This window comes from Oncorhynchus masou, chromosome 8 (genome assembly GCF_036934945.1).
Source record: "Oncorhynchus masou masou isolate Uvic2021 chromosome 8, UVic_Omas_1.1, whole genome shotgun sequence".
Classification (NCBI taxonomy): Eukaryota; Metazoa; Chordata; class Actinopteri; order Salmoniformes; family Salmonidae; genus Oncorhynchus; species Oncorhynchus masou.
The window spans coordinates 46,082,004-46,106,632 of NC_088219.1; the positions used below are offsets into that span (position 1 = coordinate 46,082,004).

A 24,629-nucleotide genomic window follows, 5' to 3' on the forward strand; every position below is an offset into this window, starting at 1 on the left:
AAGGGAGAACAAGCCATGTCTAGACTTTCTCGGTGACCTCAAGTACTCATTAACTCTGTCTTTAATGCTTTTTCTGGGTTGCATCAGTCATGGACAGAAACTTCTGAGACACAGTATTAATGATGAACACCTGGAGGTTCACTGGTAAGCCACTCGTGGTATCTCTTTTCGGTTGCACATCCTTGGAATAGCAGAACAGCATAACGGTCCGGACGGCCCTTGCAGTGCCTGGTGAGCAGTTTGTCAAGTTCTGTTGTCAGAAGAGGAATGGAAATGTCAGGTTTTCAACGGATAAATCTGATCTATGTGCACCTTCAGAATGGTACCGCCCTGAGCCCCCATCGATTACAGTGGCCTATGATAGAAGCGGTAGATCAATTAAGAATTAAAAGTGACTCCAACACACAAATGCTGGGTACAGAAACACATTTTAAGAATGTAGGAAAACGAACGGCTTTCTTGTGATGGATTCTGGGTTCAAACTCCTAAACTTGGAATAGGGTTAATTATCAGGTATCTTATTGAAATATTGGGTGCTATGGTTTAGAGGGTCTACACCAGAAGTTAAGGGTTATAGGAGGAAGGTATATAGTGTGTGCAATTAAGCTTGGAATGTGCTGAGTGCAGGGAAGCGATCACATGTGGCAGGCATTGATAAGCGGAGAGTGCTATGGATTAGTGATGAAGAGGGTCGAGGTCAGGTCACATTAAGGGAGAAGGAAAAGTTTATTGTTCGTATCACTGAGACTTTCCTGGAGTCTCCTCCTGTTTAGCGAGGAGGAGACTCCACCCAAGGTGGGGTACATATACCACCACTATTGTAACCATGTCTTTGTCGATTCAGCTGTTTCGATCATTTGGAAAGAACAAACTTGGTCTAAGCTTTCATAGTGTCCATCGAGTTCTTACTCTGATAATTAGAACCTAACACGGCCCTTTGTCCAGCCCTTTGTCCACTGATCTCCACAGATGGTTGTCGGCATAGTTGTATGCTCTGCAAAAACACATTCACGGTTTTAAGTACACAATTATCAATTGTATTACACAGTATGCCTACACATTGAAAGGCAAAAAAAAATGCACTGAAACCAAAATACCTTTAGATTTGGTGATCCTCTCAGCACCGGCTCATTTTCAAGTCCTCTGGTGGTCGAAAAGGCAGCAGCTACTCTTCCTGGGGTCCAGCTAAATTAAGGAAGATTACACAATTTTAAAACATTACAATACATTCACAAACTGTGTGCTGTCAGCCCCCTACTCCACGACTACCACTTAAACTCAGCAACAACAAAAAAAACGCCCCTTTTTCAGGACCCTGTCTTTCAAAGATAATTCGTAAAAATCCAAATAACTTCACAGATCTTCATTGTAAAGGGTTTAAACACTGTTTCCCATGCTTGTTCAATGAACCATAAACAATTAATGAACATGCACCTGTGGAACGGTCGTTAAAACACTAACAGCTTACATACGGTAGGCAAATAAGGTCACAGTTATGAAAACGTAGGACACTAAATAAGCCTTTCTACTGACTCTGAAAAACACCAAAAGAAAGATGCCCAGGGTCCCTGCTCATCTGCATGAACGTGCCTTAGGCATGCTGCAAGGAAGCATGAGGACTGCAGATGTGGCAATGGCAATACATTGCAATAGCCGTACTGTGAGACGCCTAAGACAGCACTACAGGGAGACAGGACAGACAGCTGATCATCCTCGCAGTGGCAGACCACGTGTAACAACACCTTTACAGAATTGGTATAGCCGAACATCACACCCGCGGGGCAGGTACAGGATGGCAACAACAACTGCCCAAGTTACACCAGGAATGAACAATCCCTCCATCAGTGCTCAGACTGTCCGCAATAGGCTGAGAGAGGCTGGACTGAGGGCTTGTAGGCCTGTTGTAAGGCAGGTCCTCACCAGACATCACCGTAACAACATTGCCTATGGGCACAAACCCACCGTCACTGGACCAGACAGGACTGGCAAAAAGTGCTCTTCACTGACGAGTCGCGGGTTTGTCTCACCAGGGGTGATGGTCGGATTCCCGTTTATCGTCCAAGGAAGGAGCGTTACACCGAGGCCTGTACTCTGGAATGGGATGGATTTGGAGGTGGAGGATCCGTCATGGTCTGGGGCGGTGTGTCACAGCATCATCAGACTGAGCTTGTTGTCATTGCAGGCAATCTCAGCGCTGTGCGTTACAGAAAAGACATCCTCCTCCCTCATGTGGTACCCTTCCTGCAGGCTCATCCTGACATGACCCTCCAGCATGACAATGCCACCAGCCATACCACTCGTTCTCTGCGTGATTTCCTGCAAGACAGGAATGTCAGTGTTCTGCCTTAGCCAGCGAAGAGCCCGGATCTCAATACCATTGAGCACGTCTGGGACCTGTTGGATCGGAGGGTGAGGGCTAGGGCCATTCCCCCCAGAAATGTCCGGGAACTTGCAGGTGCCTTGGTTGAAGAGTGGGGTACCATCTCACAGCAAGAACTGGCAAATCTGGTGCAGTCCATGAGAAGATGCACTGCAGTACTTAATGCAGCTGATGGCTACACCACATATGCTATTGTGTGTGTGTGTGTGTCTATGCATGTGTCTGTGCCTATGTTTGTGTTGCTTCACAGTCCCCGCGGTTCCAGAAGGTGTTTTTTTTGTTTTTCAAATCTAATTTTACTGCTTGCATGAGTTACTTGATGTGGAATAGAGTTCCATGTAGTCATGGCTCTATTTAGTACTGTGCGCCTTTCATAGTCTGTTCTGGACTTGGGGACTGTACCCATGCACACTGACTCAGTTGCGGTGCCCACGATATATAGCCTCATTATTGTTATTCTTGTTGTGTTACTTTTTATTGTTACGTTTTATTTTAGCCTACTTGGTAAATATTTTCTTCTTCTTGAAATGCACTGTTTGTTAAGGGCTTGTAAGTAAGTATTTCACGGTAAAGTCTACACTTGTTGTATTCGGCGCATGTGGCAAATAAAGTTTGATTTGATTTAGTCGGGCTAATAGGAAACATTGTTTGCATTATGAGCTATACCTGCTACAGTAATACAGTACTACAGTACAACAGTTTTCAAAATGCCTCCAGCTGTACATCACTACTGTAAATAAAAACACAGCATCTTGTTTACATTCTTTATGGTAACCACAATGTCACAAATAATTTGTATCCACCTTTCCAATTGCTTTCAGAGTTTGGGATTTTCAAATGTGCGCTGTGAGAATATCTAAAAATAATAATCTCTTCGTAAATAAATATGCATTATGAAAGAAATGATGAGCAAAAGATCCTCGCAAAATCTTTACTTTTAGAGACTATAATACTGTACATGGCATCCAGGTAATTATAGACACTATAATACTGCACATGGCATCCAGGTAATTATAGACACTATCAGTGTCTATAATCAGTGCTGCACATGGCATCCAGGTAATTATAGAGACTATAATACTGTACATGGCATCCAGGTAATTATAGAGACTATAATACTGTACATGGCATCCAGGTAATTATAGAGACTATAATACTGTACATGGCATCCAGGTAATTATAGACACTATAATACTGCACATGGCATCCAGGTAATTTTAGAGACTATAATACTGCACATGGCATCCAGGTAATTATAGAGACTATAATACTGTACATGGCATCCAGGTAATTATAGACACTATAATACTGTACATGGCATCCAGGTAATTATAGACACTATAATACTGCACATGGCATCCAGGTAATTTTCGTTTCTCTTAGAATAAAAACCTTAGTGTAACAACAGTTGTAGTAGATACTGTTGACAAGTAGAAACAAAAAAAAAAGTTGTATTTTTATATAGGCCATTCATTGTACGGTAGAGACACATTAGCGCCTTGGGACCCAAAAGAGTAATCAGTGCTCTTTCTCCCCCTTGCGCTGGTGTGAAGCAATGAAACAGTGACTTTATTGAACACCTCTCCTGCCACATATATATCATAATGGCTCTAATCTTACATTTGGCTTCATCTACCTCTCCCGGTCATACTTTATGAACACCTCTCCTGCCACACATCTATCATAATGGCTCTAATCTTACATTTGGCTTCATCTACCTCTCCCGGTCATACTTTATGAACACCTCTCCTGTCACACATCTATCATAATGGCTCTAATCTTACATTTGGCTTCATCTACCTCTCCCGGTCATACTTTATGAACACCGATCCTGCCACACATCTATCATAATGGCTCTAATCTTACATTTGGCTCCATCTACCTCTCCCGGTCAAACTTTATGAACACCTCTCCTGTCACACATCTATCATAATGGCTCTAATCTTACATTTGGCTTCATCTACCTCTCCCGGTCATACTTTATGAACACCTCTCCTGTCACACATCTATCATAATGGCTCTAATCTTACATTTGGCTTCATCTACCTCTCCCGGTCATACTTTATGAACACCTCTCCTGCCACACATCTATCATAATGGCTCTAATCTTACATTTGGCTCCATCTACCTCTCCCGGTCATACTTTATGAACACCTCTCCTGCCACACATCTATCATAATGGCTCTAATCTTACATTTGGCTTCATCTACCTCTCCCGGTCATACTTTATGAACACCTCTCCTGCCACACATCTATCATAATGGCTCTAATCTTACATTTGGCTTCATCTACCTCTCCCGGTCATACTTTATGAACACCTCTCCTGTCACACATCTATCATAATGGCTCTAATCTTACATTTGGCTTCATCTACCTCTCCCGGTCATACTTTATGAACACCTCTCCTGCCACACATCTATCATAATGGCTCTAATCTTACATTTGGCTCCATCTACCTCTCCCGGTCATACTTTATGAACACCTTTCCTGCCACACATCTATCATAATGGCTCTAATCTTACATTTGGCTCCATCTACCTCTCCCGGTCATACTTTATGAACACCTCTCCTGTCACACATCTATCATAATGGCTCTAATCTTACATTTGGCTTCATCTACCTCTCCCGGTCATACTTTATGAACACCTCTCCTGTCACACATCTATCATAATGGCTCTAATCTTACATTTGGCTCCATCTACCTCTCCCGGTCATACTTTATGAACTAATTTGACTTTGTATTAGAGTTCCCCAACTGGCGGCCTGGTTTCTTTTTTTGTTGTATTGTTTGTTTATCATTGTATTTGACATTTGTGTGACTGTCCTTGTCCATCAGTGTATCAGTGTTCTGTTACTTGTCATGTTTTGTATTTTTTTTGTGGACCCCAGGAAGAGTACCTGCTGCTTCTGCAAACGCTAATGGGGATCCTAATAAATAGGTAAATGCCGTTGTTTGGCACAACACAACATCCAGAAAATATATCATGGGGGAGTTATGTACTGTGGTAAATGTATTCCTTTTAAGCAAATGAATTCACATTTACATCATTATAGTAGAGCTTATAAACTAGTTATGTAATTCCAAGACCTGTTTACAGCTGGTCTAGTGTCTAGCTTAAACTGTTACAGAGCTCTACCATTTTAAAAACCAACTACTTTAGGCCATTGACAGCCATGTCGTTTTAAGCCATTTCAAATAGTTATAATGCACAGTAATAATGTTCGGTGTCAGGACTTGAGCTATTATCAGACCTGGAAATTATAAAAACATACCTGGAAATTATAAAAACTATATTCGCTTTTGGCTGAAGCCAAAAACGACAGAAATTCAAAAGCTAATTTGACCTATGCACCAACAAGGCTTTTCAGCATAAGCAGTTTGACTACTGCTAGAGTAGTGTAGCTTTACTGATTTACTGCACATCAACAACAGATGCACTCACATTGGATAGGTTGATTAGGACTCAAACCTTCTCTCAAAAAGCCTAATACATCCTCCTAGAGTAGGTTTACCAAATTCATGTACTTTGTAATGGACCCCAGAAAGAGTAACTGCTGCTTTCGCAACAGCTGATAGGGATCCTAATACAATACCAAATGTAAACATGTTTTTCAGGTAAGACACACATGCAATCAGCCATCTGGAAATCTGTTCAATGTTCCTAATCTTGATATGTGGTTGTTAAAGTGGCAATCTGCAGTTCAAACAACAACAAAGCCGGCACCCAAACACTGTTTTGGCAAAAAGCTGAATAATTGGTGGTGGAGAAATTTTATTTTATTTTACCTTTATTTAACTAGGCAAGTCAGTTAAGAACAAACTCTTATTTTCAATGACGGCCTAGGAACAGTGGGTTAACTGCCTGTTCAGGGGCAGAACGACAGCTCGGGGGTTTGAACTGCAACCTTCTGGTTAATAGTCCAGCACTCTAACCACTAGGCTACCCTGCCGCCTCTACACTCTAACCACTAGGCTACCCTGCCTCCTCTACACTCTAACCACTAGGCTACCCTGCCTCCTCTACACTCTAACCACTAGGCTACCCTGCCTCCTCTACACTCTAACCACTAGGCTACCCTGCCTCCTCTACACTCTAACCACTAGGCTACCCTGCCGCCTCTACACTCTAACCACTAGGCTAGCCTGCCTCCTCTACACTCTAACCACTAGGCTACCCTGCCGCCTCTACACTCTAACCACTAGGCTACCCTGCCGCCTCTACACTCTAACCACTAGGCTACCCTGCCGCCCCTACACTCTAACCACTAGGCTACCCTGCCGCCCCTACACTCTAACCACTAGGCTACCCTGCCACCCCTCCACTCTAACCACTAGGCTACCCTGCCTCCTCTACACTCTAACCACTAGGCCACCCTGCCGCCCCTACACTCTAACCACTAGGCTACCCTGCCGCCCCTACACTCTAACCACTAGGCTACCCTGCCTCCTCTACACTCTAACCACTAGGCTACCCTGCCGCCCCTACACTCTAACCACTAGGCTACCCTGCCGCCCCTACACTCTAACCACTAGGCTACCCTGCCGCCCCTCCACTCTAACCACTAGGCTACCCTGCCGCCCCTACACTCTAACCACTAGGCTACCCTGCCACCCCTACACTCTAACCACTAGGCTACCCTGCCGCCCCTACACTCTAACCACTAGGCTACCCTGCCGCCCCTACACTCTAACCACTAGGCTACCCTGCCGCCCCTACACTCTAACCACTAGGCTACCCTGCCACCCCTACACTCTAACCACTAGGCTACCCTGCCGCCCCTACACTCTAACCACTAGGCTACCCTGCCGCCCCTACACTCTAACCACTAGGCTACCCTGCCGCCCCTCCACTCTAACCACTAGGCTACCCTGCCGCCCCTACACTCTAACCACTAGGCTACCCTGCCACCCCTACACTCTAACCACTAGGCTACCCTGCCGCCCCTACACTCTAACCACTAGGCTACCCTGCCGCCCCTACACTCTAACCACTAGGCTACCCTGCCGCCCCTACACTCTAACCACTAGGCTACCCTGCCGCCCCTACACTCTAACCACTAGGCTACCCTGCCGCCCCTACACTCTAACCACTAGGCTACCCTGCCGCCCCTACACTCTAACCACTAGGCTACCCTGCCACCCCCAATAATGTAACCCACTCTCACATATAGCTATGGATACAAAGCGACAATGTTAACCATATTCAGAGGCAAAACCGTGTTGGTTTCAGATTACATTGTTTACAAACAATTGAGTATAACAAGCATATAGTTTGGGTTCTGATGGGATATGACATTTGGACTAAGTACATGAGGCATTTAATATAGAAGTTATATTCTTCAAGAATCAATGGGTATGTGTAAATAAGTTGTAAGTAAAAAAAAATTGATTAAGCAATACAAATGTACCCTTTAAATACTATAATTTATAAATGCCTCAAGTGCATAGCGCAACTGTCTTACCCTAACATAAACCAAAATATAAGGTTGCATTACTCCATTGTTTATAACAGGAACATAAACATGTATAGCTTTAAAATATGTTCAAAAGCTGTCAACTAACTTGTCTCAGTAGGCTTATGTAATAGGCTTGGTCAAATGTCAGGTTAAGGAGTGGTTTTGCAGACACAGATTACACCTAGTCCTGGACCATAAGTGTTCCATTGATCTTGCTTTTGAATCCAGGACTAGGCTTAATCTGTGTCTGGGAAAACATCCCCACATAATGTTTAAATGAGTGGAATGGGATTATGTTTTACATGAAAAAACACGTTTATATTACCAAGTACATGAATGTGGTAAACCTACTCTAGGAGTTCACTTTAGGCTGTTTGAGAGAAGGTTTGAATCCTAATACACCCATCCAATGTGAGTACATCTGTTGTTGAAGTACAGTAGATAATAACACCAGAGTACTCTAGTAGCAGTCAAACTGCTTATGCTGTAAAGCCTTTTGTATAGGTCAAATAAGCTTTAGAATGTCCTGTCTTTTTCAGCTTCAGACAAAAGCTAATATTTCACCTAAAACATTGTTTTTTGTGTATTGATAGTATTCGACAGCATACTTCACAATTCTATAGTAAGCACTACATGATTCAGGGGGATACTAGTGTGTAGTATAGTATTATACAGTATACTACAAAATGTTGTAGTGAGCACTACACAATTGAGGAATACTAGTGTGTAGTATAGAATTCTACAGAATACTACAGAAGTCTATAGTAAACACTACAAGATTGAGGGATACTAGCGTGGAGAATAGGATTCTACAGTATATTACAGTTTGCTTCAGAATTCTATAGTAAGTACTACAGTATCCTATAGTAAACTGTAGTATTCATTTGTGGGGTTGCATGGAGGGACATGTCAATGCTGAATTATGTCACTTAAGGAAGTCTTTATTCATATTAAATATCTGATTTATTGAATTTTCCACATTGTCTATATTAGGGGGCACTTCCTTTAATATAACAGACTCTTAAAATGCCATACGGGTGTACAATTTTTACATAAAATATAAAAGGTATGCAAAAGAGTCTATTAGTGGAACGACCTGTAACGGTCTGTGGCTTCCTAGTCCAGTGGTCAATATGGAACCTGAGACTCAGCACGCATTGAAGTGAGAAGTGAGTGATTAGTTACAGTGCCTTGAGTTACAATCTATTTCATCCATTTTGAATTCCAGGCTGTAACACAACATAATGTGGAATAAGTCAAGGGGTGTGAATACTTCCTGAAGGCAGTCAAGGGGTGTGAATACTTCCTGAAGGCAGTCAAGGGGTGTGAATACTTCCTGAAGGCAGTAAAGGGGTGTGAATACTTCCTGAAGGCAGTCAAGGGGTGTGAATACTTCCTGAAGGCAGTCAAGGGGTGTGAATACTTCCTGAAGGCAGTAAAGGGGTGTGAATACTTCCTGAAGGCAGTAAAGGGGTGTGAATACTTCCTGAAGGCAGTCAAGGGGTGTGAATACTTCCTGAAGGCAGTCAAGGGGTGTGAATACTTCCTGAAGGCAGTCAAGGGGTGTGAATACTTCCTGAAGGCAGTAAAGGGGTGTGAATACTTCCTGAAGGCAGTCAAGGGGTGTGAATACTTCCTGAAGGCAGTAAAGGGGTGTGAATACTTCCTGAAGGCAGTCAAGGGGTGTGAATACTTCCTGAAGGCAGTAAAGGGGTGTGAATACTTCCTGAAGGCAGTCAAGGGGTGTGAATACTTCCTGAAGGCAGTCAAGGGGTGTGAATACTTCCTGAAGGCAGTCAAGGGGTGTGAATACTTCCTGAAGGCAGTCAAGGGGTGTGAATACTTCCTGAAGGCAGTAAAGGGGTGTGAATACTTCCTGAAGGCAGTCAAGGGGTGTGAATACTTCCTGAAGGCAGTCAAGGGGTGTGAATACTTCCTGAAGGCAGTCAAGGGGTGTGAATACTTCCTGAAGGCAGTCAAGGGGTGTGAATACTTCCTGAAGGCAGTAAAGGGGTGTGAATACTTCCTGAAGGCAGTCAAGGGGTGTGAATACTTCCTGAAGGCAGTCAAGGGGTGTGAATACTTCCTGAAGGCAGTCAAGGGGTGTGAATACTTCCTGAAGGCAGTCAAGGGGTGTGAATACTTCCTGAAGGCAGTCAAGGGGTGTGAATACTTCCTGAAGGCAGTAAAGGGGTGTGAATACTTCCTGAAGGCAGTCAAGGGGTGTGAATACTTCCTGAAGGCAGTCAAGGGGTGTGAATACTTCCTGAAGGCAGTAAAGGGGTGTGAATACTTCCTGAAGGCAGTCAAGGGGTGTGAATACTTCCTGAAGGCAGTCAAGGGGTGTGAATACTTCCTGAAGGCAGTCAAGGGGTGTGAATACTTCCTGAAGGCAGTCAAGGGGTGTGAATACTTCCTGAAGGCAGTCAAGGGGTGTGAATACTTCCTGAAGGCAGTCAAGGGGTGTGAATACTTCCTGAAGGCAGTCAAGGGGTGTGAATACTTCCTGAAGGCAGTCAAGGGGTGTGAATACTTCCTGAAGGCAGTAAAGGGGTGTGAATACTTCCTGAAGGCAGTAAAGGGGTGTGAATACTTCCTGAAGGCAGTCAAGGGGTGTGAATACTTCCTGAAGGCAGTAAAGGGGTGTGAATACTTCCTGAAGGCAGTAAAGGGGTGTGAATACTTCCTGAAGGCAGTCAAGGGGTGTGAATACTTCCTGAAGGCAGTAAAGGGGTGTGAATACTTCCTGAAGGCAGTAAAGGGGTGTGAATACTTCCTGAAGGCAGTCAAGGGGTGTGAATACTTCCTGAATGCAGTCAAGGGGTGTGAATACTTCCTGAATGCAGTCAAGGGGTGTGAATACTTCCTGAATGCAGTCAAGGGGTGTGAATACTTCCTGAAGGCAGTCAAGGGGTGTGAATACTTCCTGAAGGCAGTAAAGGGGTGTGAATACTTCCTGAAGGCAGTAAAGGGGTGTGAATACTTCCTGAAGGCAGTCAAGGGGTGTGAATACTTCCTGAAGGCAGTAAAGGGGTGTGAATACTTCCTGAAGGCAGTAAAGCATCATACTTTCACAAAGATGACATGATCGGTATGAGGATTATGTCATGTGGGTCAACCACACGCGGTAATAGGAAAGGTAATAGGAAATACTTACTACATTCTGTGGTTGTCACAATAACAGTATCGCAATACGCTGAAGTATCTTGGAATGGAAACAAAACATAAAGCTAATTTCTTGAAATTTTTTTTGCAAACACGCAGTTCAACATTGCAGCTGACTTTAAAGGGGAGTTGAGACTGACTGATTTACAAATCCCCTTGGATAATAAATAACTATTCTGTTAGTCACAAGTCAGTCATGATACATGACAGTGTTTATGTTCTCAAACACGGCCAAAGCCTTCTGTTGTCACCTAGAGTCACATTTGTTTATTCCCAAGCTACATCACATCAATATTTTACATACAGCAGGTTTTTTAAAGGACCATAGAGTTCAGTCTGCTTTGTGTTTTCTTTTTGCCATGGAAAACTCAGTGCCGTGGTATCGCAACACCGGTATCAAGACAACCCTCCATTATTTGACCGTCTTAAAATACACCACCCGGTGGTAGGGTGTCATAGGTGGTTCCATTTACACAGCATAAGAGAAATAGTCCACAGGTAATATCATTGAAATAATTAATTTAACCTAGTGAAGTAGAGATTTCCAAACAACATCACCTATGAAATGTTACACAGGGAGCAAACATTTATTGCTGAAAACATTTTGTTTGTACAAAACATTCAAAGTTCTTCTATAAGAAGAAAATATCAAATGGTGACAAAGAAAGTTTTAGGAAAGAGTTCTGGAAAAATGGGAGCAACTTTTGTTAGATAGTAAAAATCTAAAGATACATGCTAATTTATGTGAGGTAGTTTTAGTTCCACCGCTAATATAATGGACATGAGAGCAGAAACATCTTCCCAAACAAGCTCAATTGGTCCTATTGCTTAATCATTGTTTTTTTATCCTCAAAATGAAGTTAGCTTGCTCTTTATTTTCCCAGGACACCTGTAATACAGTCACAAAAGTAGCAACTAACTAGTGCTAAATCTCAGACTGTTCACTTTAATTTTATTTAACCGTACCTAGGCCTATCATTCCGAGGAATTTATTTTCAATTGATAATTAGATTACACTTCTCCAGATAACATACAGAACTTCTGATAAATGTGGAAGCAAATAACGTAGCATCATTTCAGATACCATATTTTGTACCGCATACAGTAGACATAGAGATCCTACTTTGAATCAAATGCACCAATGTTAGTTTTCACATGAAAAAGACTGTCACTCTAAAATGATTGTCTTTTGTTTCGTTAGCAGCCAATACAAAAATACAATTTGCATACTAGTAATCAAGAATCCTGAAAAATAATGAAAAATGACCTGTTCCAGACACTTGCGATACCTTTGTTGGTCCAGGTTATTTTCACCTTACAGCAGGACAATAACCGAAAAACACAAGGCTGAACAGACACTGGAGTTGCTTACCAAGATGACATTGAATGTTCCTGAGCGGCCGAGTTACAGTTTTGACTTAAATCTACTTGAAAATCGATGGCAAGAAATTACAATTGTTGTCTAGCAATGATCAACAACCAACTTGACAGAGCTTGAATATTTTTTTAAGAATAATGTGCAAATATTGTACAATCTAGGTGTGCAGAGCTCTTTGAGATTTACCAAGAAAGACTCACAGCTGTAATCACTGTCAACCGTGACGCTAACGTAGATTGACTCAGGGGTGTGAATACTTATGTAAATGACATATTTCTGCATTTCATTTTCAATACATTTGCAAACATTTCTAAAAACATGTTTGATCATGGAACCTGATCAAGGGATACTAACAGGTGTAGTATTGTATTATTCAGTATACTACAAAATGTCATCACTAATATAAGGAAGCAAAAGCAGATACATCTTCCCAAACAAATTCAGTTGGTCCTGTCGTTCAATCATTATGTTTTTTTATCCTCAAAATGAAGATAGTTTGCTCTTTATTTCCCAGGGCACCCGTAATACATAGTCACAAAAGTAGCAACTAGTGCAAAATCTTAGACTGTCCACTTGAATTTTCTTTAACAATACCTAGAAAGCTATTGGTGAACAGATTGTGGCATATTCCTCGTTGTGGTGGTATAAGTACCAATTGTCACCTTTTTTACAAAACATTTTAAGATTTAACGTTCATTCTACAAGGATCATATCTTAAATTAAAAAAAAAAATAACAATATATCAACAATGTCAGTCATAAATTATCTAAAAACAATATTTATTAGGCTATAAGAGTAGTAAGAAACCACAAACTATATTCAATATGTTGATTATCAGATGTTGGGTAACTACAAACTACAGTACAGTAATATTTTTGTGCATTTGTACATTTATTTATACCTACTTCCCGAAAATATAGTTAAATATTTTATGATAAATATGTTGAGGTTTTAGTATATGTAATTGAGGTTTACAGTTAAACATATCAATTGTTGTTTGGAAATATAACATCAGTCAAATCCTGTTTGAATTGAAATAGTATAAACTGTAAAACCGACCTAGCATCACAAACCTAGCAAGCGAAACAGTCTTATGACTTATCCCAGGCATCATTTAAAAATTAGGCATACTACCTTTCTTGTATTATTTTTCACATAACTCTTTATGTGGCTGACTGTACAAAAGTGTGAAGAGACTATCTAGCAGGTAGCCTACTGGCAAAAAGTCACTAGAAAGGCATGCTCTGGTTCAAACTAGGTTTAAGTTCCTTTAAGAATACTATTTCCAAAACTGAAATGCATGACTCATTAAACTTAAAGTATCTGTCCAGGGAAAACCTAACTTTTAAAAGTATATATTCTGTTAACTCAAACCCAAATCATTTTGTTGACTCGTTTCATACTCAGATTTGTGGCCAAAGCATAAATTGGAGGAAAAAAACCCCACATAAACTCCACCTCAAACTTGTATCTCAAACAGACCATTTAAAAAATACTTGCTATTTACCCATAGAGAATGATGTCACCCTGCCTCATTGGCTGAGCAGGGCAATCTTCAGTCAACTTGCATGAACATTTTTAATGAACGGTATACACCCACACCATTCTGTTGTTGGGGTACGCACACACAATTCCAACCCAGAAAAGCTGTGTTTTAACATGCTTAATTACGCATTTTTGGAAGGGAAAGTATTTCACTCAAATTGTAATTAATTTTAGGATCATATTTCATAGAAATCTGGAAACACTGGACTTTAAGTATGTTCAATAAGTCAAAAACGTGTGCTAATATCATAAGTACTATGCCATTTACATAGCTCAACAGCCTCACAAGATATGTTGACCTAACTTGGGCTACACAGTACATTGGCACACCTTAACAAACCATACTCACCATCATTGAACATACCATAATTTTCTACAACTGTACAAGTATGTCATAGATACACTGTCTCATTTACATGATTCCTCTCCCAAAACCATGAATAAATAAACTATTAATACACGATGAACAGGAGAATCCCTGATTTTCAATGTGACAGATATGAGAAGTCATCGGAGGATAAACAAGTAAGGTTTCAAAATGGCAACTCCTCTGGGGAATGGCTGGCTAATTGACAAGATAAATGGCAACTCCTCTGGGGAATGGCTGGCTAATTGACAAGATAAATGGCAACTCCTCTGGGGAATGGCTGGCTAATTGACAAGATAAATGGCAACTCCTCTGGGGAATGGCTGGCTAATTGACAAGATAAATGGCAACTCCTCTGGGGAATGGCTGGCTAATTGACAAGATAAATGGCAACTCCTCTGGGGAATGGCTGGCTAATTGACAAGATAAATGGCAACTCCTCTGGGGAATGGCTGGCTAATTGACAAGATAAATGGCAACTCCTCTGGGGAATGGCTGGCTAATTGACAAGATAAATGGCAACTCCTCTGGGGAATGGCTGGCTAATTGACAAGATAAATGGCAACTCCTCTGGGGAATGGCTGGCTAATTGACAAGATAAATGGCAAACCTCTGGGGAATGGCTGGCTAATTGACAAGATAAATGGCAACTCCTCTGGGGAATGGCTGGCTAATTGACAAGATAAATGGCAACTCCTCTGGGGAATGGCTGGCTAATTGACAAGATAAATGGCAACTCCTCTGGGGAATGGCTGGCTAATTGACAAGATAAATGGCAACTCCTCTGGGGAATGGCTGGCTAATTGACAAGATAAATGGCAACTCCTCTGGGGAATGGCTGGCTAATTGACAAGATAAATGGCACTACTCTCCAACATCCAGTCCTGAGGGCGAAAAAACGCCCTACCACATAGTTAACAAAAGAAAGGCCCATAAATGGTTTAAACCAAGTAAATATAATGGCTTTAGCCAGTGTGCTATTGATGTGTCTATGTGAGAACATTGAGGTAACATGGACCCCACATTAGATGTGTGACCAAACCCATTCATGCTTCAAAGTCTATTTACAGGGCCTTCAGAATGTATTCACACCCCTCGACTTTTTCCACATTTGGTTGTGTTACAGAATTAATTTAAAATGGATTAAATGTAGATTTTTCCCCCACTGGCCTACACACAGTACCTGATAATGTCAAAGTTGAATCATGTTTATACATTTTTTACAAATTAATTAAATATGAAAAGCAGAAAAGTCTTGTGTCAATAAGTATTCAACCCTTTTGTAATGGCACGCCTCATTAAGTTCAGAAGTAAACATTTGCTTAAAAAGTTGCATGGACTACGTGCAATAATAGTGTTGAACATGATTTTTGAATGACTACCTCATATCAATGCCTCGCAAGGAACAGCACTTATTGGTAGATGGGTTCAAATAAAAAAGCAGACATTAAATATCCCTTTGAACATGATGAAATGATTAATTACACTTTGGATGGTGTATCAATAAACCCTGTCCCTACAAAGATACAGGCGTCCTTCCGAATTCAGTTGCCAGAGAGGAAGGGACTTTACCATGAGGCCAATGGTGACTTTAAACAGTTACAGTTTCATGGCTGTGATAGGAGAAAACTGAGGATGGATCAACAACATTGTAGTTACTCCACAATACTAACCTAATTGAGAGAGTGAAACGAAGGAAGCCTGTACAGAATAAAAATATTCCAAAACATGCATACTGTTTGCAAAAAGGCACTAAAGTAATACTGCAAAAGAATGTGGTAAACTAATTCTCTTTTTGTCCTGAATACAAAGTGTTATGTTTGGGGCAAATCCAACAAAGTATCATTCTCCATATTTTTAAGCATAGTGGTGGCTGCATCATGTTATGGGTATCCTTGTAATTTTTAAGGACTGGGGAATTTGTCAGGATAAAAAATAAACTAAATGGTGCTAAGCACAGGCAAAATTCTAAAAGAAAACCTGGTTCAGTGTTTTCCACCAGACACGGGGAGATTAATTCACCTTTCAGTAGGACAAAAACCTAAAACACAAGCCCAAATCTACACTGGAGTTGCTTACCAAGAAGACAGTGAATCTTCCCGAGTGGCCGAGTTGCAGTTTTGACTTTAATCTTCTTGAAAATCTATGGCAAGACCTGATAACGGTTGTCCAGCAATGATCAACAACCAATTTGACAGAGCTTGAATTTGGAAAAGAATAGCACGCAAAAGTTGCACAATCCAGGTGTGGAAAGCTCTTAGAAACTTTCCCAGAAAGACTCACAGCTGCTACAAAGTATTGACTAAGGGGTGTGAATACTTATGTAAATGAGATATTTCTGTATTGTCTGTCAAATAAATTTGCTAACATTTCTAAAAACATGTTTTAACTTTTTCATTATTGGGTATTGTGTAGATGGGTGAGAAGTAGAAGAAATTAAATGTTTTGAATTCAGGCTGTAACACAACAAAATGTGGAATAAGTAAAAGGGTATGAATACTTTCTGAAGGCACTGTACATGCACTCCATGTTTCTCCTGTTAAGTAGCTACAGCAGTCCACACACCAAAATTTCTGAGGTTCTGATTCTGACTCGGCAGATCTGAGTAGCTGACTAGACTGCAAAGCTGGCGTCCCAGGATTCTGATCTTGGATCAGTTTGTATGTGACGGTTGGCTCAGGCCGCTGCCCCGTTGTAAATCTATAAGGGTAAATCCATTTGAAGTCAATCACTTTTTGATTTCAACAACACTTTCCATACATGTTTGCCCATGGAAGAAGTGATCAGAAAATGACTTTTTGGACCTGAATGCCAAAACATTCAGAAGATAAAGGTGCTCAAAGTTGACCCATGTCACCATACCATTAGACAGCCCTGTCTTCATGACTGATTTTAAAAACGATAAACGGTTGAGTTTGATGTCATTTAAAAGATGACAAAGTGTTATCAAACTATTTCATGATTTACTTAATATTATATTTAACATTTTCACTTGTGAGTTCCAAATATCTCTATCGGTCACACCAGCGTGAGTTGTTTAATACACGTGATTTCTTTTATTTTACCTTTATTTAACTAGGCAAGTCAGTTAAGAGAGAGTTAGCACCGTTCCCTTTAATTTCTAAAGACAAAGGAATTCTCCGGTTGAAACAATATTGAAGATTTATGGTAAAAACATCCTAAAGATTGATTATATATATCGTTTGACATGTTTCTACTAACTGTAATATAACTTTTTTGACTTTGTCTGGACCAAGTGCCTGCGCATTTGGATTACTGTACTAAATGCGCAAACAAAAAGGAGGTAATTTGACATAAATTATGGACTTTATCGAACAAAACAAACATTTATTGTGGAACTGGGATTGCTGGGAGTGCATTCCGATGAAGATTATCAAAGGTAAGTGAATATTTATAATGCTCTTTCTGACTTTTGTTGACTCCAAAACATGGCGGGGTGGGTATCTGTATGGCTTGTTTTGGTCTCTGAGCGCTGTACTCAGATTATTCCATGGTCTGCTTTTTCCGTAAAGCTTTTTTGAAATCTGACACAGCGGTTGCATTAAGGAGAAGTATATCTTTAATTCCATGCATAACAGTTGTATTTTAATCAACATTTATGATAAGTATTTCTGTAAATTGAATCCGGTGAAAGCTCTCTGAACTTTCACCGGATATTTTGGAGGCAAAACATAATAACGCACCAATGTCAACAGAGATTTTTTGATATAAATATGAACTTTATCGAACAAAACATACATGTATTGTGTAACATGAAGTCCTATGAGTGCCATCTGATGAAGATCATCAAAGGTTAGTGATTAATTTTATCTCTATTTCTGCTTTTTATGACTCCTCTCTTTGGCTGGAAAAATGGCTGTGTTTTTTTGTGTCTAGGTGCAGACCTAACATAATCGCATGGTATGCTTTTGTCGTAAAGCCTTTTTGAAATCGGACACTGTGGTGGGATTAACAAGTTTATCTTTAAAATGGTGTATAATACATGTATGAGATTATGAATTATGAGATTTCTGTTTGAATTTGGCGCCCTGCACTTTCACTGGATGTTGGTCAGGTGGGACGTTAGCGTCCCACGTATTTATTTTTTATTTTACCTTTATTTTACTAGGCAAGTCAGTTAAGAACAAATTCTTATTTTCAATGACGGCCTAGGAACAGTGGGTTAACTGCCTGTTCAGGGACAGAATGACAGATTTTGTACCTTGTCAGCTCGGGGATTTGAACTTGCAACCTTTCGGTTACTGTCCAACGCTCTAACCACTAGGCTACACCCTAAAGAGGCTAAGAACAAATTCTTATTTTCAATGACGGCCTAGGAACAGTGGATTAACTGCCTTGTTCAGGGGCAGAACGACAGATTTTTACCTTGTCAGCTCGGAGATTAGATCTTGCAACCTTTCGGTTACTAGTCTAACGCTCTAGCCACTAGACTACCTGCCACCCCCAATGAATGCACTCACTGTTCCTAAATGTGATCGTTCAGTAAGTTTTATTTTCTAACAAGTTTGAATTCAGATGTGTTCCACCTCCTCATTAATTCACATAGAAGTAGCCCATTTCACTGTTGTGGACAATTTATGTTTGAGACTTTACTGAACCGGACAAACTTCTCACTTCGAGGAGAGCCCAAGCCATGCACTTCCCCAGGCTTCCCCAGTGTTTCCGCAGATCAAGTATGCAGACATTTGTGCATCTGTAGTCAGAACAGGCCTCAATCTTTCCTCAGTTAGCGCTAGGACTAATGTAGCCTACATTTTCCGGTTTGGATGATTGTGTTATGCTGTTGTTACTTCTGTGAATGTCTGTACATTGCATCCAAAAATAAACTGGTCACATTCAGGACATAATGTTGTAAGGACTGTGTTTGTGCTAAATGTTTCTGTGAAAAAGCTGTGTGGCCAGATCAAACACTGACTGTTGTGTCAATCGAAACTGGACGTTCTAAATAAGCATTCTAATCACACTGGTTTGAGCGTACGCTGACTGTTGTGTCAATCGAAACTGGACGTTCTAAATAAGCGTTCTAATCACACTGGTTTGAGCGTACGCTGACTGTTGTGTCAATCAAAACTGGACGTTCTAAATAAGCGTTCTAATCACACTGGTTTGAGGGTACGCTGACTGTTGTGTCAATCGAAACTGGATGTTCTAAATAAGCGTTCTAATCACACTTGTTTGAGCGTACGCTGCAGGGACCACACCCGTTGTTGGTACGTGTCAAAGGATTAAAAAATGTAAACATTTAACTTCAATTATCTAAAAATGTGTCAACTCTGATTTTTTTAATTCATATTTGCATATGTAGCTTAGGCCCTTTTTCACATCATCTGAGGTTTTTGTGTTTTGCCCACCAACAGTTGAGACACAACTTGCTCTAGAATACAAGGTGGGTATCATTTCAATCATAGAAATGTAATGGACCTATCCCTTCAGACCACTGCAATTTAGCTGGGTTTAAAAAATAAAACATATTTAACCTTTATTTCACTAGGCAACTCATTACTGAATAACCTCCAGGTACACCACTGAAATGATAATTGAATAAAATTTTAATTTTAACTACTACCAGTCTACCAAAGGTCAACCCACCATTAAATGTAAACTTAAATCGTCATGTCGATTCTATTATCTATATTTCCAATTATCTATTTAATCTATGCTCCGTCAAGATTGTGGCTTTGAGTCCCACGAGGGACAAGTATTTTTATTTTTAAATGAAAAAAAGAAATAAAATGTGTGGAGTCACACATAAGTCACTCTGGATAAGAGCACCTGCTAAATGACAAATGTAAAAATGTAAATTCCTATGATTTCAAATAGGTTTCCTATGGAGTATTGACAGTATAATTTAAAACAACAGATATTCCCATTCAAGTCAACATTCTCTGATGTCTGGACCTCCAACCATCTTTGTGGTTCCACTTGAAATGTAAATGTTATGCCAAACCATTATACCCACCCATTATACCCACCCTGTATTCAAGAGCATGTTGTGAGCATGTTGTGTCTCAACCGATGGCAAAATATATCAAATAGTTTGACAACCCTGTTTGTAAGCTTTTCAAATTATATATATATATATGTATATAATCGGTTTATATTTTCCAGTGATGTGGATGTCTTATGGTATGGTATGAAGAATGGGTAAACTTTGAGCACCTTAATCTTTTGAATATGTTGGCATTCAGGTAAAAGAAAAAGCTGTTTCTGAGCACCTCTACAATGGGCAAATATGTATGGAAGGTTTTGTTCAAATCAAAAGGGGTGGATTAACCCTATATCCACCTAAACTGATTGGAGGGTGGTCATCCAAGCTAGTGTGTTAATCTGATCCAGGATCAGCAAATCTGGGAAGCCTGCTCAGTGAAACTGATACGGGACTGTGGGAGATGACGAGGTGAACTGTAGTTGGAAATCTGATCTGGGGTCAGCAGATCTGGGCAGCCTGCTCGTTGACGGCAGTCCGGGCCTGGTGGGCCCTGGTGCAGGAGGACGTGTGTCTGTTGAAGCTGTCCCGCCACATGAAGCGCTTGGCACACAGGCTGCACTCGTAGGGCTTTACACCCGTGTGAATCTTCATGTGGCCCACCAGGTGGTGCTTCATCTTGAAGCTCTTACCGCACACGGCGCAGCCGTATGGCCGCAAGCCAAGGTGCATGCTCATGTGCCGGTCCCGTTGGCTCTTGTGGGTGAAGCTCTTGCCACACTGGCAGGGGTACAATTTGTAGACCACTGAGGCAAAGCCCGAGTGGGAAGTCTCTTCCTGGAGGCCACTGGGGTTTCCTTCCAAACCACCGCCACTCTCCTCACCCCCGGTTGCACCTCCTAGCAGGTCGTTCTTCAGCCCAAGCGGGGTCCCTTCGACCTTGTCGGCGGAGAAGCCCTCCATGGATGTGCCATAAAAGTCCAGCGGGTCCTCCTCCAGGCGATCCTCCAACTGAGCTGCCAGCTTCTCGTCGATGCTGTGGCCCAGGGAGCTCTTGCTGGCCGAGGCCTGGGAGAGGTTAAAGTTCATCTGCTCGGGGTCAGTAACCGCAGGGTCCCCGCTAAACAGAGCCCCGCCGCCCCCGCAATCCTCACGCCTCTCTGACTTCACATGGACCCATTTCCTGTGGCCCATGATGCTGGGTGGGACGTAGGCTGGTCTGGAGTACTGGTAGTCCCCCTCACCAACCTCCTCGTCATCCCCGTCCTGGCTGGTGGCCTCGCTACCTGAGCCGTCGTGGTCGCCCGGCGGAGAGCAGCTGCCGCCGGGCTGGGTGCTGTTGTTCTCCAGAGAGGATGGGGAGAAGCTGTTCTCCAGGAGCTGATCCATTTCCATCTTGGCAAAGCCCTCCACTGCTACTCCGCCGGCCTCCAGGCCCATGGAGCCATCCCCAGGGCTGTGGTAGCTGCTGTCCCCAGGGGAAGGCCTGTCCCCAAGCCCACCAGAAGACTTGTGCACTAATGTTCTTGCGCCGCTTCCTACCACCTCTAACAGCTCAGTGCACTTGTCCACCACGTGCCACATCTGGAGGAAGCTTGCTGCAGTGAGGAAGGCTACCACTTCGCCGGCCGGTAGGTGCAGGGTGCCTGTGTAGCAAGAGAGGAGGAGGCGTTCGAACACACATGGGTGCATGACGTCGGGTAAAACACAGCGGGCGCTGTTTTTGAGGAGGACCTGGTCGCAGAAGTAGGGTGAACTGGCGGCCAGGACGGCCCGGTGAGCGCGGTACTGGTGGCCCTGGATGACCACGATGATGTCACAAAGCTGGCCCCTCTGCCGTTGCTGGTTGAGCTTCTGAAGCAGGGATCCTGAGAAGTTTGGGAAGTCCACGCGGAGCACGTTACCCTCGGACTCCATGGCAGCCAGGGTTCTAGATCTAGAACATGTAGAACATCAACAAGTCATTCATTATGTTGAAGTTAAATATGTGGGTTCTAGATCTAGAGCATAAAGGTATTACTGTACATAGGCCTAGTACTTTGCAATCCACTCATGTTTTAACTTTGCGAGCACAGTTTCTGTGATATTCCTTATATCACTGACAAAACAGAAAAATGCACTTTCACTCCCACTTAGCTAGATGTGATGAAAACAATACGTGTGTTTAACTATTCATGTCAGTTTAAAAGAAGTTAGACAAATATTTCATAATTCTATTAATCATGAGATCACATGGAGTAACTAGAACTTGCTAAAGATGGCCATAAAATGTACATAAGTGGGTGTACTCACTAACCACCTCCGATCCACAGTGTTCATATGAGAAAAGTAATACCGTACAAAACCTTTTTTTTTTTATTATTATCACGAAAATGAATGACAGCTGTGATGGAAACAGGAAGGTTCGGTACAGTTTTATAAATGCCTACAGATAACGTGTTCATTCCACATGGTGGGACCTTTCTGTGTCGGTAACATGTATTATGCTAGAAATGGCGGTGGAAACGCCTTCATGCGCAAATACTGATTTAAAAACCATCATATTGAAGCAAACTTGGGAGTCAGGCGATGATATGGTGTGTAGTCCTCGCACTACGACTCGGGAAACCATACAATTTATTAGGTACAGATGAATCAAATCAAATTTTATTTGTCACATACACATGGTTAGCAGATGTTAATGCGAGTGTAGCGAAATGCTTGTGCTTCTAGTTCCGACAATGCAGTAATAACCAACAAGTAATCTAACTAACAATTGCAAAACTACTGTCTTATACACACAAGTGTAAGGGGATAAAGAATATGTACATAAAGATATATGAACGAGTGATGGTACAGAGCAGCATAGGCAAGATGCAGTAGATGGTATCGAGTACAGTATATACATATGAGATGAGTATGTAAACAAAGTGGCATAGTTAAAGTGGCTAGTGATACATGTAAAGATACATAGATACAAGATACATAAAGATGCGGTAGCTTATATAGAGTACAGTATATACGTATACATATGAGATGAATAATGTAGGGTATGTAAACAGTATATTAGGTAGCATTGTTTAAAGTGGCTAGTGATATATTTTACATCATTTCCCATCAATTCCCATTATTAAAGTGGCTGGAGTTGAGTCAGTGTGTTGGCAGCAGCCACTCAATGTTAGTGGTTGCTGTTTAACAGTCTGATGGCCTTGAGATAGAAGCTGTTTTTCAGTCTCTCGGTCCCAGAGACCAGAGGAACTTCACAGGGTGCAGAAAGTGCACGCTATGAGCTTCATGGTCTTTTCCAATAAACATCGAGGGACTCGACATGATGACCGATGCATGACAAAAACAAATATCCATAATAATCTCATAATGTAGACTAGCATGTGTCAAGACCAGAGGACGCAGGCTATTTAGGCAACAGTTGTGACAAAACTATTGGTTGAGTTGAAAATGCGATGGAAACACATTTAGATTTGTATTATGTACATGAAAACGTTATAAAAATGTTATGCTGTGTGTCTACGTCATCACGCACTGTTTTTTTCTCCGCAACAAGTCAGTTTTGGTGGAAACACTCCACTTGACGGAAAATGCAAATATTTTCTTTATGCAGATTTTAGAATATTCGCATGAAATCTGTCGCCAACTAAATCTATCGCCAACTAGCTAATGATAATCAATGATAGAAGCTGACACCAAGCAAATACAATTGAATACTCACAATGAAGAAAAAACGTAGGTAAGCCATATAGGTTTGGATTTCAACATCTGCAAACTATTATGTGCAGATTTGCATTCAGAACACTGCGTGCAAGTGTAAACATTTCCATTTCCCGTGTGATTCACAAGATGCTGAAAAAAACAATGTTGCAGAAGCTGGCTAGCTGAGCTATGGCGCTAACCCAAGTAGAATGCACGGAATACATCAAATTCTTACGATCATGATGAATTCCTAGGTTTTCAAGAATGACTGGCCATACGTAAATATCTATGTGTCGTACATGCATGAAAAATAGAGTTGTCTCACCTTTGATTTCATTTTGATCTTTTGATTTAGAATACAACAGTCACCTCTCTTCCGAGTTCCACCGGATTTCTTTCAGGTTACGTCATCACGTAGCCAGGAATCGCATGGCGCGTTATGAGCAATGTAAACAAACTCACCGGCAGCCCGCCCCCACTGTCTGGTTTCCACAAGATAACACAGCAACAAAGTCACAGTCACAAATCAAATCGAATGTAATTTGTCACATGTGCCCAATACAACACCCAACACCTTACCGTGAAATGCTTATTTGCAAGCCCTTAACCAACAACGCAGTTCAAGAAATAGAGTTAAGAAAAAATGTACTGAATAAAATAAAGTGAAAAATGAAATAAAAATGAACACAAAAAAATACCGAGG

General features: G+C 41.5%; 1 protein-coding gene across 1 annotated transcript; it reads right to left on the bottom strand.

Moving 5' to 3' along the window:
* Window positions 1-20,301: 20,301 nt before the first annotated feature.
* Window positions 20,302-24,333, bottom strand: LOC135543963 (zinc finger and BTB domain-containing protein 43-like). The gene is made up of 2 exons (XM_064971274.1): window positions 24,252-24,333; window positions 20,302-22,175 (listed from the first exon to the last, which is right to left on the bottom strand). The coding sequence occupies exon 2, from the start codon at window positions 22,154-22,156 to the stop codon at window positions 20,741-20,743; it is 1,416 nt and encodes a 471-aa protein (XP_064827346.1). The 5' UTR covers window positions 22,157-22,175; window positions 24,252-24,333; the 3' UTR covers window positions 20,302-20,740.
* Between the last annotated feature and the right edge of the window lie 296 nt (window positions 24,334-24,629).